Below are 14,023 nucleotides of genomic sequence, written 5' to 3' on the forward strand. Positions count from 1 at the left end.
GAGGATCCCTCTTCTCCTTTAGGTCAGGCCGCACCTGCCCCATCCAAGGACTCCTTCAGGTCAGTCCCCTGAATGGCCACTGACCCCACACCAGCTGAAAAGATGTTAACTGCCCCCCCATCCAATCCCTCCACAGTCACACACACACTCACTCATGCTTATACATACCTCTCAGGAGGTACCCCTTTCAACCAAACTGCTGTTGCCACGGCCACCAGTGCTACCCCTGGTCACTCTTAGGCCTCATTTCAGTCCATCTTGGGAAAGAAGCACTGACCACACTAGCCTCCCTGGAGTCCCTACCAAGGTCTGTGGAGCTCCTCTGTCCGGGCCCTGGAACAAGCTCTTCCTGGTGCCACCCCCACTCTCTGCTCATCTGCGTGGCACCACCCCAGGGCCGAACTGCCATCTCTGTGCCTCAGCTCCCACCTTGCCTCCAGCTGGACCCTCCCCAGGATCGCTCCACCTCACCATTACCTGCCTCACAGATGTCCCTGGAGCCTCCACCCTGCTCACTCCTCCTGGTCAGGCAGGCTCCTCCATGCCCTCCAGCCTTCCTCAGCCAGGCAGCCACCTGCCAGCCAGCGCCCAGTTCTGCCAGGTCCATCTCCTTTGACTCCTTTCTGTCTCACTGCCAGGCGCACTAATGCCACATCCCCTAGGGGGCCAGCCCGCCATGTCAGGGTGCCCCTCACCCATGGCAGAGGTCTTCACACCTCTTGGAGTCCTGGAACTTCAGGTTCTAATGAAACTTTGCAGGAAAAGCAAATAAACAAAGCGGTTCCCCTACAGCATGGTCTCGGAGCAGCAATCCATCAAACCACCAGGAGGCCCTGGCCCCTGGCTGGCCTCATCCTCTCCTCTGGGAGCCTCCCACCCCCTCACCTCACCAGACCTCAGCATTGCCCACACCACACTGAGAGTGCTGGCAGCTCCCCGGATGCCACCCTGGACCCAGCACACCCAGAGCAGGATCTGACTGTTTATCTCCTCAGGGTGGGCTTGGCCCAGAGCCCAGGGACTTGGGGTGGGGAGCCCAGGTGAGCCACACATTCTCCCACTTGCTTCTCACTGCAGCCCCCTGGGACTGCCATCTGCATCCCTTGTCTGAGAGAGGACCCCAGGGACAGTGCTGAGGGTCAATGGCCAGGCAATGCCCATTGGGCACCTGCTTGCACATGGGCTCTGTCTGCTGCAGCCACTGAAGCTGGGGGACATTCTGGGTGGCTCCACAGGAGGGAGAGCAAAGGAACCAGGGTGTGGAGGGGTTCACCTGGGGATCTGTGGAAGCCCTGGTGGGGGCTGGCAGGGAGGGGAGGCCTCCCCAACACAGAGACCTGAGATCTGCCAGCAAAAGGGCTGGCCTTCAGATGTTCAGTGGTGGAAGAGCCTGGCCCACCCGGCCAACACTGGGCTGGGGCCTAGGGCCTACCAGGCCTGGCCTGGGGGAGGGGAATCAGCAGGCAGCCTGGTCCCTCCCACCCTCAGAGTCTGAGCCCCCGACAGGGGCTGGAGCCTTCAGAGAGACAAAAGGCCATTGAGGCCCCAGACTCAGCCTGGGAGGGCTGCTCAGGCTACCAGAGCTATTTTGGGATCTTCAGACTCAAAATCATTCAGGCCTGACCAGCTCCCGGCAGGCTGAAGCCCCAGGAAGAACAGAGGATACTCTGAGCCAGGAATTAACCTCACTAGACTCTGGGTTCACACACAGCAATATGTGGCCGCACACATTTATACACACACACTCAGTGTTCCAGGGCTCACACAGGTAGACACACACATACACCCACTCACTCAAGTCTGCACAGGCACTGGGTGTCACACACTCCCTCCACACTCACAGGCCCGCATATACACTGGGTGTCACACGCACACTCACCTGTTTGAGCGCGCGTGTGTGTGTGCGCACATGCGTGCACACACACGGCATCATCCACACTCACCTGCGTGCATACACTGGGGAGTCACACACTCGCCTGTGTGCATACACATTAGGCATCACACACTGACCTTCATACAACACAAAGCTTGTCCCTCACCCACACAACACCCATTGGGTGCACCCCCAAGTACGTGCATGTGCACACACGCAGACTCTGAGCAGGAAGGTGGGGGATGGGGTCCTGAGAGGAGCAGTGCAGCCCACGGGCAACCTGCCCACCCCTTTCTCATGCAGATGACCCCTCCCACTCTGCGGAGGGACCGTCCGCCCCGTGGGTACGCACACCCGCACACGCACACACGCCTCTAGTGCTGGGGCCTCCCCGACGTGTTTTCTCCGACCTCGGGGCTGGCCGCGCGCGAGGTGTATCTGCGCCCCGACCCTGGGTCTCAAGGCGTGCACTGCTCGCGTGCATGGACCGAGCAGCCTGGCGCTGGCTGCCCGGCGGCAGGGGCCACAGGTGTCCTGCCGCCCCGCTGGGGGCGGGGACGAGGACCGGGCAGAGCAGCCCCTCCCCCAGCCCCGGCCTCCGGGCGTCCGGTCTCAGGCTCCGTCCCCTCCCCCTCGGCCTCTGCAGACAATGGGCGTCTCACGGCGGGACGCCGCTGCTGGGCCCGGGCCAGCCGCCGGGGAGGAGGTGGCGTCGCCCGGGCCCAAATAGCCGCCCCAGGTGAGGCCAGGAGGTGCCCACCCACCTAGCCACCAGGCAAGGCCCACACTTCTGCCATTTCGCCCGCAGTGCCGGTGGTGGGATTAAATGAGAGTTTTGAGACGGGACTCACTACTTGGAAGGGACTCGCTACTTGGAAGGCTGCTGCGGGACCACCGGTCTCTGCACCCCTCCGGCACCTGTCACTCAGGAGTGCTCACGTCTCATCATGGCATCCTCCCCCACCCCTTCGTCTGTCTGAGCTCCTCCGTGGGCAGCTCCGTGCAAGAGGTGTGTCCTGAATCAGATAAGCTCCCCACCCTCAGGGAGGTCACACTGAGGCAGAGGGTGCACTAGATTGGAGGGCCGGAGGGGCGATAACTGCAGAGACCTGAATGACGGGGCGAAGAGTTTGCACGGACCTGGAGGAGCCCCCCGCCCTATACAGTCACTACAAAGGCCCAGGTGAATGCGGGCTCAGAAGGCGGCAGGAGACCAGGAGGAGCCAGCGTGGGGGAGCCTGCGGTGACAGGGGCCCGGCGTGGTGGATAGAAGCCAGCGGGCAGATCCTCACGCCTGAGGAGCGCTGGGGGGAGCCCAGACCCCGCGCCTGGACACCTGCCAGGACACAGGCCGCAGCCACCAGGGGGCGCCAGCTGAACAGAGGCGAGGAGAGTGGGCACAGGGAGGGGAAGTAGGGATGGGTGGGGCTGGCCCTGCCCTCTGTCCCTCCCTTCTAGGACAGCCCCAAACCCACCTCTTTCCACCAGGCCCTGCCCATCTCCAGGAGGAAACAGAAAGCTGGAGGAGCCAGGGAGGTGCCCAGGTGTGGCCAGTGCCTGGTGAGTCAGGAGACCCTGTGTTCCTGCTGAGGGCCTGGCCATGTTGAGCTGGGCACCACGGGGAGGCAGTGGGAGGTGCGCTGCCTCACACAAGGTTTGAGCCGGGGGGTGCTGCATGGAGGTGGGGACAGACTGATTCGCTGGGCCCAGGAGAGGCAGAGGCACACGGAGCCAGGGCAGAGACAGGACCCAGAGAGGAGAGGGCCGCAGGGATGGAGTGGCAGACACAGGCCAGACAGGAGACAGGGAGACAGGCAGGCAGGCCCAGGTGGAGCTCCTCCCCTGATGGAGGGCAGATGCGCTGGCAGGTGGGAGGGCTCCCGACCAGGGAGCTGGAGGAGTTCTGACTGTTGATCCTGGTTTCCTGCCCGTCTCCTGTGCCACACCCACAGACGCTTTCTCCCACACAGCACCCGGGCTACAGGGGCTGCCTGCCGCTCCCCCTAGCCACCGAACCATTGAATACCATCACACTGTCTCTTCTGCCCACAATGCCCTTCCCCCTTCGCCTTCACTCCTCAACACACAGCTCACACCTGGCGTTCTCAGAAGCACTGCCACACCCCAGCAGGCCTGGGAGGACACTGCTGCAGGGCAGAGAATGCAGGAAGATGAGGAGGGAACCATGACCGAATTGACAAGCTGCGCTGCCTCCCCTCCAGGAAGGGAAGAGGGCACACACCATCCCCTGGCTGGCGGGCACCACAGTTGGCCCAGATGTCTGTGCTCCTGTCTCTCAGGATGTGCCCTGGGCCTCACACCTATGGGCAGAGGGGCAGGTGCCTCCAGCACCTTCTCCAGGGCCAGCGTGGGGTGACAAAGGGGCTGCTAAGGGGAGGGGCAGGGAAGGCTCAGGCCTACCCCCGGCCAGCAGCCCGACTCCCCGGCTGCCCTGCCACCCTGAGCCCTGTGTCGGACTCAGGGTCTGGCAGGCACATGAGGGGACTCTTTCCTGTCCTCACAGCTCTCTCATCTCCCGCATTGAGAAACCACTGCGGTCACTCTCAGAGGCAGAGGCTGCAGGAGTTCATGCCCTGCCCTCTGCCAGGCACAGGGGCACAGCTGGGACACTGGGGCAGCAGGCCGGAGATGGAACCACCAACAGCAAGCAGAGAGCAGGACCCACACAAGTGCAGAGGGCCGGAGCCTGCTGCAGGGCCCCTGGGACAACACAAGCAAAGGTTGCCCGCACCTGTGGGCAAACCACCTGCAGGGCTCCCCACCCAGGCCGAGCCCAGGGAACAAGGTGGCAGGAACCACAGGCCACCAGCTGGGGCTCTGGCCAGAATTCTGTGTGCACAGATTAGTACAACTGAGGCTGCAAGCACACGTGCACACACATGTGTGCAGGCCACACAGCTGGAAACAGCCGGCTGCCTGTGAGGACAGAGAGCTCCCCGTCTCCCACGCCTCACTCCATGGGGGGAGCAGGGGAGGGGCCATCTTCCCTTCCCAGGTCCAGCTGTATGTAGCCCCTGGCAGGGGGCCTTCCTCAGAGGAAGTTCTCAGGATCTGCTCTGGGGGAGGCCCCTGTGAAGGGAGCTTCCCTCCCCACTGGGGCCTCCCTCAGAGGCCCAGGTCACCCCTTCCGATCCCAGCCACAGCCTGGGGCTCAAACATTGCCCATCTGGTGCCCCAGTGTAGACCCACAGGGGTACAGCGCCCCCCTCTGCTCAGCCATGTCACTGTTATGGGGTAATTGTCACTGGGGTGCATCTCATTTCTCTGAGCCTTTTTCCCTGGGTGAGAGGTGGGCACTTCCTGGAACTCTGGGTGTCAAGTGCCAGGGGAGCTGGGACTGTGTGGTGACTGTCCTGCAGGTCCCCGCCCACCAGTCCACCCAGCTGGGCTTGTGGCCTTCAGGGGAGCTGTGGCTCCCAGGCCCAATGGCGAGGGGGGTGCTAGGCCAAAAGGGCGGGTCTGGAAGGGGAGTCCATCCCCTGCCCCCTAAGGCTCTGTCAGCTTGTGGGGAGCTTGTGGGGGCAGCTGGCCTGGGTTCCACAGGTGAAGGCAAAGCACTGGGGGGTGGGATGAGGCCTGTGTCTGCAGCTGTTCCCACCCTCCTGCGGTGATGGGGGCAGGCTTCGATTCTCAGGAGTTTTGAAGATGAACCCCCTTCAGGAGGGAAGCAAGGCAGCCAGACTGGAGGACGCTGTCTGGCCTGACTGCAGCAGGAGGATGACGGGAATGGCCCCTGGCTGGACCCCGAGCGCTGAAGTCTGGGCCTATTCCTCTGCTTACCTTCCCTGGGGCAGCCCCTCCCACCCTCTGCAGTCCCTGCACCCCCCACCCCAGCCCGTGAGGATTGGCAGGGGCAGGGGGTGTGGCCCCCGGACCTCGGCCACCAGCCCTGCCCAGGTGACCTCCCGTTCCTCATCCATGAAGCGCAGGTCCCAGCACCAGCGGATGTGCTGAGGGCACAGGCCCCACCAGGATGTGCTGTGTCCAGAGCCCCTGGGGGAGGCGGTGGAGACAGACAGGGAGAGGGGAGGACAGTTTCAAAACAACTTTTGTTTCCATTTCCAGTCTGCTGGGGAGAATGGAGGCTGGGGCTCTTCTCTGTTGGGGAGTGAGGGGGCAGGGTGGGGTCTGGAAAAAGCCGAGCTATTTCCAGCAGCTCAGCCCTGCCCAAAGGGAAGTGCCAGGGTCAAAGCCCTTCGGTTTCACCCAGCAAAGCCCACCCCCAGGGCTGCTGCAGCGAATGCACGCCAAGGCACGGGGGACCCAGGTGAGGTCAAAGCCGGCACAAGTCCATTCATGTGCTGGCTTCCTGCCAGGGACCCCAGTGGGGCGAGGACAGCACAGCAGGGGTCATGCCCCACCTGGCAGAACCCCTGTCCAGCTGCAGGAGGGAAGGAGAATAGGGCAGCCTCCAGCCAACCTGCCTGGGGGAGGGGCTGGGGAGGGCACCGGTGGGGTCTGGAGCGGGGGCAACTCCGGTCTAGACGGGAAATGTGAACGGGAAACGTGAACGGGGAGAGGCTACCCGCTGCCGGCAGGGAGGAATGTGGGAGAGCTGAGGAACCAGGGGTGCAGAAGCTAAGTGCCAGATGGCAGAGGGAGCCAGTCCCAGACCTGAGGAGGCAGCCCAGAAACCTCCCCCTGGACGTCTACTTGCCCCCGCATGGTGGAGAGCCAGTTTTGGTCTGGAGGGGTCCACAGCCTGCAGGACCTGCGCCAAGACCGAGGGCCTGGGACCCAGTGCCCCTCCAGCCTGAACTGTAGGACTGCCCTCCTGAAGGCCCTAGACAGCTGGCCTGGCAGGGAGGAATCAGGCTGGCCAGGCTGGGCTGGGCTGGGCAGAATGGCTGCCAGGACCCCCGGCTTCAGGGCTGGGCGGGGCTGGGCTGGGCCTGAGCCAGACTCACTCCAACCCTGTTCCTGTGCCAGGCTCCTGTGCCTGTGCCAGGCCCCGGCGAGGGCAGACAACACTTCCTTTCTCTGCTCCTGGCTCCTAGTTGGGAGGGAAGGGCCCCAAGCCGCCCTGCTAGCCTTTAGCCAGGCCTGCGTTCCTCCTGGGGGCTTCAGGGTAGGCCCCAGAAGCAGTCTCGCAGGGGGCGGGGGGGAGTGTGTGGGCAGTGCCCAGACCAGGACAAAGTGGCCGCGGGTTGGAGGAGATGCCCACTCAGCTGCTAGCCTGGGCAGGCTCACAGCGCGTGGGCGGCAGGCACTGGAGGAGAGGAGGCCACTTCTCTGACAAAGCAGGGGGCGGGGGTCTCCTTCTGGAAGAGGCCGCAGGAGCAACAGGCCTTCCTCACCCAAAGGTGGCGCAGAGGGAGGGACACATACCTGCCTCAGCTATGCCAGGAATGTGGCTCCCCAGGCAGAGGAGGGAGGAGGAGCCTTCCTGGGGGCTGGAGGCTGGGGAAGGGGCCTGACCAGGTGGAGCTGCCAGAAGACCTGCAGGAAAGACCCTGGGGGGGAAACTGAGGAAGGCCAGGTGTGCTGCCCAGCAGAAGGTGCCCAGGCAGGGATGTGGAGGGGCCAGGCCAAGGTGACACCCCGGGAGGTGGGCCTGGGAGGACATGCCCCCACCTGGGCTGCTGTGGGCCTTGGTGGGGGCAGAAGGGTGCTAGGGGCAGGGATTCCCTGCACAGGGTGGGACCTGGGGGTCTCAGGGTGATCTGCACAGATTAGTGGCTGCCCAGACTTCACCCTGGGCCCTGTGGGGCTGGGGCAGCTGTGGGGCCCCTGGGAGCAGAAAGGGGTCAGCGTCAGACCGGGAGGGGTCAGCTTAGCTCAAGCCCTGTCCATCTGTCTCCCTCACTAGGGTGAGGCCTTGGCTCCCAGGAAGCCTGGGGTGGGGCCCTAGGGCGGGGTCCTGGGGTGAGGTTGGAGGTCCTCATCTCCTACAGAACAGGAGGCTGATCCTCCTCCCACCCTCACCCAGTTTGGGGGAGGAGGGCATAGAATTGTTCCTTCCCCAAGCCTGGCCCCAGCTCCAGGGGACCGTGCCCCTCAGGCCTCGGGGAGCCTCAGGAGGGAAGCACCCCCATCTCACCCTGGGCCCCTAGGGTGCATCAACCCTGTCGAGCGCCCAGCCCTCCCAGCCCATCCCAACGGTGGCCTGGTCTGCTTCCAAAGCAGAGACCCATGTCCCTAGGCTCAAAACTTCCAGTGGAGCCCAAGCCCCTCATTCTGGGCCCCTCCCCTCCTTGGGCTTCCCTTCCCCCAGGCGCCACCTGCGAGGCCTCAAGTCAGTCCCGCAACTTCCTTTCCCTTCATCTCTGTGAACCCCTTTCCCCGAGACCTTCCTTCCTGGTGGGCCTACCCTAGAAGGGCCCAGTGGCCTCGGGCCCCCCTTCCTGGGTGCTCACCCCATTGCTGCATGTTGGCCCGTGGGTCCCAGTGCCCCTCCTCAGCTGGAGCTCAGGTCCTAGACTGGTCCCTGAGTGCCTGCTGCCAGGGCAGGTGGCACACAGTAGGTCATGTTCACCCAGTCCTGGCTGAGGGGCTCTCCCTGTGGACCCTCCTTTCCCTCTGTCCCTCTGCCCAGCCTGACAGACCCCGAACCAGGGCCTAGCAGGTAGAGCGGGCTTTGGCAAGATGCCAAACCTTGTTCTACCAAGGGTGGCCCTCCTGCCACATGCCCTCTGACCCCTCTGAAGGCCTCAGTTACTGAGTCACGGACCCTCGGCTGGACCCGCCCAGCTGTGGAGTTAATGATTTGCCCTCTTGGTCTGGGGACTTTCTGCACCCTAACCCCTGTTCTCCAGCCTCTCCTGAGCCCTCCACTCATTCCACAACTTACTCCATCTCCATGCCACCCTTCCATCTTTGCCCTAGACCACAAGATTCCACAGCAGGGCCCAGGTCTGAGTCCTTGCCTGGCAGGAGGGCCTGGCTGGGTCCCCTCAGCTGAGCCAGTGCTGGAAAGGGACCAGGGACATAGCCCTGCTGGGTTCCCCATGGGATGCTGTGACAGAGTCCCCGGAGGGCAGACTGATGGTGGGCTGGGCAGATGCCATGGGGCTCCACATTCAAGTCCTGCCGCCCTACAAAGTCCTCCCCAGGCCAGATGAGTCTAGCAGCCGGGACCCCATAAGAGCCAGCCGGCATAAAAGCAGCGCGTTAGACAGAAGGCGGGACTTCCCTGCTGGCCAGCAGAGCAAATCAGAGGGACAGGGTCGCTTCCCAGGACAGGAAGTCACGACCCTCCCACTGCCCTGGGAGGAAGCATTCTCCTGCACCCCCCACATCCCTTCCCAGGCAGCCAGGAGGGGACAGACAGGATGTGGGGGCACGGGGGCAGTTCCCACATTCTCCCTTCCACATTCCCCAGCAAGGATCTCAGCCCCCAACTGGGACTGTCCTGGGCAAGGCGGCGAGCCCCGGTCATGTGATCCTGCTCACCTCCCAGAGGCTAGGGTGGGGGAGGGGTGCTCGGGCCATTCAGAATGGACACGTGGGACAGGAGGCAAGAAACAGTTCTTCACCTCCATTAGGGAATCCCACACCCACTCAACAGCCCAGAACTGCCTCATCCCAGGAATGACAAGCCCCTTGGAACACACACGGCGGCAGCCCCCCCACCCCTATGCCCCACCCCAGGGGTTTGCTCAACATCTGGGCCCCGTCTAGACAGATGTTAGGGCTTCTGTAGGCACATAAACAGCTGGTGTTCATTCACCTCGTCCCAGCCTCTTCCCTAGAAAAGGACCCTCCAGGAGGTGGTGTGCAGAGCCCGGGAGGGCAAGGCGAAGAGGAGCAGCAGAAGCCTGTGTCCCTTTGCAGGGCTGGGACTTGCTTGGCTCCAAGACGAAAGATGGTGGCATTGCGGGGGGTGAGGGGGAACACTGCTAATGTCAGAGATTGGAGCTGACCTTGAGATGGCCAGAGAGCAGCTGGGAAGCAGAGAAGGTTGGACCACGAGACACCGTGTGCTCTGGCCTATGACAAACTCTCCTCTACCCCACAAGGACGCCTCAGTCACCTCCCAGAGTCTGCCCACCTCGGCCGCCCTCTGCTCCTGCACCAAGCCCCACGCACCTTCCACACAGTGCTCCACCTCCTCCAGGTTCCGCAGGGTGATGCGCATGAGGCTGGAGTTGAGCATCAACTCATTCTTGTGGGCTGGCCACAGGTATGGGGGTGCAGGGTTCACAAAGAAGATCCTGGTGTCCCCAGTGGACACCTGGTTGTCACAGATGAGGGGGTCTCCGAAGCCACCAATCACCACCTTGTTGCCGCCATCCAACAGGCTCTCCTGGGTCACCACATCTCTCCCCTTCAAGTACCGCCAGACCCGAACCTGGGGTGGATGGTGGGGGGCAGGTATCAGTGGTTCTCTTCCCAGTGGGGAGAGGGGGCCACAGAGCACAGAGGCAAACATGAGACCGGGTGCCTTCCCACCTCAGTGGCTCAAGCCAGATGTCCAGAGTAGACTCAAACCCTGGCAGAGCTGTGCAGAGGCCTCTGGGGCAGCCCCTCAGGAGGCGGCTGCAGGGAGGCACACACAAGAGATGCCACTGCTCATGCACGTCACACATGAGGACATGCGGCTCTGCACACACCCCGTCTCCCACTGCCCAGGTCTAACTGAGCCCAGCCATCCTGACTGCAATGACGTCCATCTAGCTCAGGCTGGATACGACAAGGGAGCCCACTTGGCCTGCGATGCCCAGCTTCCACACCCCCACTCTCCCCATCTGCCTGCCACGACTCTAGACCCCCCGGGGCAGAGCCGAGGGCAGCCAGCATGGACGGTGGAGTTCCAGGAGGATGGGCTCTGAGCTCAGGGCTCTGGGCCAGCTTGGCTCCTCCTAGCCCTGTGGGTGGGCTAAGACACCCTCCCCACCAGGAGGTGAAAGACCCTCCTCCTGCCAGGCTCCTGCTGTGAGTGCAGGCAGGCAGCCTTCGAACCACAAAATCAAGTTTGGGCAGCACAGGGCGGCCCCTCCCTCCACTCTTGCTCTTGGGGCCCTGAGGGCACCTGCTCTGACAAACTGTGCCCTGGGACGCCCAAAGCCTTCCGGGGGGGACCCGGGGTTGGGGGTAGGGTGTGCCCAGGAGGGTCGAAGGAGCTGCAGGCCGTGTGGGCTCCTCAAAGGAACAGGTCCACAGGGTCATGCACCCGGAGGACATGAGCCCCGCAGTCCCTGAGAAGAAGCCCATTCTTCAGGAGCTCTGAGGGGCTGGGACTTCTGGAATCAGGGATGAGAGACGATGGTGGCCTGTCCACCTGCTTGGCCTCTGCTGGGAGCCTCGGGTGCAGCATCTGCAGGAAGCCCTACACCCTTCAGTGGTCCAGGTGGAGCCTTGTCCAACCCCTTCCCCCCACCTCCAGACACACAGTAGGCTCTAGAAGGCATAACCAGCAGGGGGAGGGCTGGGCGCTTTTCATCTCCTCCCCCCCCCCGCCCCCACCCCCACCCCCAGCCACACCCAGGAGCAGCGGGGAGGAAGTCGGGAAAATCCTGCAGGGACTTGGCAAAGCGCCCTGGCAGAAGTGGAGGGGAGGGGCCGGCGGGGACCCCAGCTGTAGCCTGCACAGGCCAATCTGAAAGAAGCTGCCACCCCGCCCCCCCATCTCCACGGAGGAGGAATGGTCCGATTTCTGGTCAGGGAGGTGGTTTTAGCGGCCAGAGGAGGGACGGGCCTCGGCTCCCCCGAGCCCTCCCTAGGAACAGATTGTGGGGAAAACCCCACCATACCTACCCGAGGGGGCTCCCAGATCCAAAACAGAGGGTCGGGCAAGTCCTCCCTCCCTGTACCCCCGGGAGATCCAGTTCTCCCAGGAGCGGGATGGGGCACCTGCCCCCACCCCACTTAAGGCTCGGCTACCGCCCCGCCCACTTCTCTGTTCCTTCCCCCACACCCAGTCCCTGCAGCACCCCCACCAGGATCCCCGGGGTTGCGAGATTAGATGTGCATTCCCCCTCTCTCCTGACCACCCCCTCTCGCCTGGTATAGGCCTCTGGGGAGGGGGCGACAGCACTGACCAGAGGCCGAACCCCCACCTCCACCCGAAGCAGAAAGCGTCCCCTCCCGAGGTCCCTATTCCTTTTTTTGGCTAGTGGGGAGACGGAGCGGTAGTCATACATTCTCCCTGGGGGGCGGGCGCACTTGTTTCCAATAAGGGAGTGAGCCTCGGGTGGAGGGGCAGCCACAATCGGTTCTCCGGGCTGCAACCCGCGAGGGGGTACTGCAGGGCACCGCAGAACTTTCCCTCTGCGCTCGCGAGTTTTCTGGGACCCGGTGCCCCACCCGGGGGCTCGGCGTCGCCAAGGGAGCGGGAGCGGGAGTGACTGAGCTGTCTGGGGCTCATTCCCACGGCCTGGGGCGGGGGTCTCAGCGGGGCGGCCGGCATCGCGAGGAGAGGGCCCCCGGGCTAGAGGCGGGATCGCGGGGCAAGAGGCCGCCAGCCCAGGCTTCCAGGAGGGTTCGGTGGGGGAGCTCAGGGTCCCGGGGGTCCCGGCGGGGGCCCACCTTGCACGAGTACGTGTGCTGCACCGGGTCCACGTTGAGGATCTCCTCCACCGTGCCCGTGAGCACCACGTTCGCCTCCTCCTCCCGCCGCTCCAGCGCGCGCTCTGGGCACGTCCCGTCGGCGCCGGGCAGGGCGCGCGCGGCCACCACCAGGAGCAGCAGTAGCGGCTGCAGCTGGGCCAGGCCGGACCGCCGCAGGCTGGCCATGGCGCGGGCCGAGGACGGCGGAGGTGGCCAGAGCAAGCGCGCGGGCCGGGCCGCGCCGGGGACGGGACTGGACAGGACGGGACGCAGCTCCCGGGAGGCGGCGGGCGCGCGGGCGGCGCGGGGGCGGGGCGGGGGCGGGGTGGGGGCGGGACACGGAGCAGCTCCGCCCCCGCTCCGCACACCCCCCCCCCCCCCCCGCCCGTGCCCGCCCTCGGCCCGCCCGGCGCCCTGCGACCCGCGCGGCCGCGAACAAAGCGCTGGGAGTGCGGCGCCAGCCGGAGGCCGGGCTGGGAAGGGTGGGAGCCGGGCGGGGTCGGGCCAAGGTGGGTGGTGAGACTGGCCAGGGCGGACCGGGCGGGGGGCGGGGCGGGCCCTAGGCGCGCTCTCTGCTGCGGCGCTCCCCCACGGACGCCCCTCCCCCGCCCGCGCGGACTCTTCCCCCCCCCAGGAAATGCGGCTGAAATCGGGTTAATGCATAATCTGGACGACGTGACGGGACTTCCAAGGGGCTTCAGACTGCGCCGGGGCCGCAGCGGCGGGGATTCCTAGCGGCGGGGAGGGGCTGTCAGATCCTGGGACCCCGCCGCCCCTCGGGCCCTGCAGGGCTGCGCCCCTCCCCCGCCGCTAGTAACCCGATGGGGTACCCCAGGCCCTCGCTGGCACTGGGGACGGAACCTCGGCGGAGCCGGGACCCTCAGCGGGTCCAGGCGAGGCCGCGCCCCTGGCTGACTGGGACCAATGCTGGCCGGGAGCCGCGGTCATTGGTCAGGACGGAGCGCGGACCCGCCCACCTCCTGGTCCAGGGTCGGCTCCGGCCCCGCTGCAGGGCGGAGGGCTCCCCCTGCCGTCCTGCGGCCGCAAGCTCGAGTCAGCGGCGGACGGCCAGCCACGCCCCTCCCCAGCTCCCAGACAGGCGCTCCTCCCTATGGCCGGGCTAAGAACACGCGGTAAACCGAGCTCCAGAGGGTCCAAGTTAGTGCCCGGCCTAGCTGAAGATCGAGGAGGAGGGAGAGGAGGCCCGGAGACCCCTCTGTCCCTCCAGGGCTAGATCTTCCGTGCCCCCGCCCCAGGCCAGCTAGAGATCTCTGAGCCGGAAGTAGTGAAGGATGAGCCGCCTCCGGAGGAGGACCCCACCTCCCCCAGACCCTGGTAGGGGTTCAGGAAAGGAGCGTGGCACCGACCTGTGTGCTCACACTTGCTAAGTTACAGTGCGACTAAGAGGTGAGGGTGGGAGCCCAGAGAATGAGGCTGGAGCCAGGAGAGCACCCCCTATGCATACACACAGCTGCATGTCTACACGGATGGGTTACAGGCAAGCCAGACCTGGGGTCCCCCAGCACAGATACAGACCCCCACAGACTAGAAAGGGGGCTTCTGGGTCTCCAGCCAAATCCCCCTGAAGAGTCTAAAAGCTGAGGTCTGAGCATGCCCAGAGTCATGGACTTTGGTCGAGAG

At 64.7% G+C, this 14,023-nt stretch overlaps 1 protein-coding gene across 15 annotated transcripts in view; it reads right to left on the reverse strand.

Moving 5' to 3' along the window:
* AGRN (agrin) overlaps nucleotides 1-12,703 on the reverse strand; it is a 34,271-nt gene extending 21,568 nt beyond the window's left edge. For 12 of the 15 annotated variants that reach the window (XM_070255615.1, XM_070255605.1, XM_023636086.2 and 9 more), the window contains exons 1-2: nucleotides 12,362-12,680; nucleotides 9,923-10,184 (exon numbers count right to left, since the gene is read on the reverse strand). In XM_070255615.1, coding sequence (XP_070111716.1) covers nucleotides 9,923-10,184; nucleotides 12,362-12,568 — 469 coding nt within the window. In that variant the 5' untranslated portion in view covers nucleotides 12,569-12,680. Of the gene's footprint in view, nucleotides 1-9,922; nucleotides 10,185-12,361 lie in introns of all 15 variants that reach the window. The other 3 variants (XM_070255624.1, XM_070255623.1, XM_023636085.2) reach the window with 3 other exon arrangements.
* Nucleotides 12,704-14,023: the final 1,320 nt, after the last annotated feature.

Source organism: Equus caballus, chromosome 2, assembly GCF_041296265.1.
Source record: "Equus caballus isolate H_3958 breed thoroughbred chromosome 2, TB-T2T, whole genome shotgun sequence".
Taxonomy (NCBI): domain Eukaryota; kingdom Metazoa; phylum Chordata; class Mammalia; order Perissodactyla; family Equidae; genus Equus; species Equus caballus.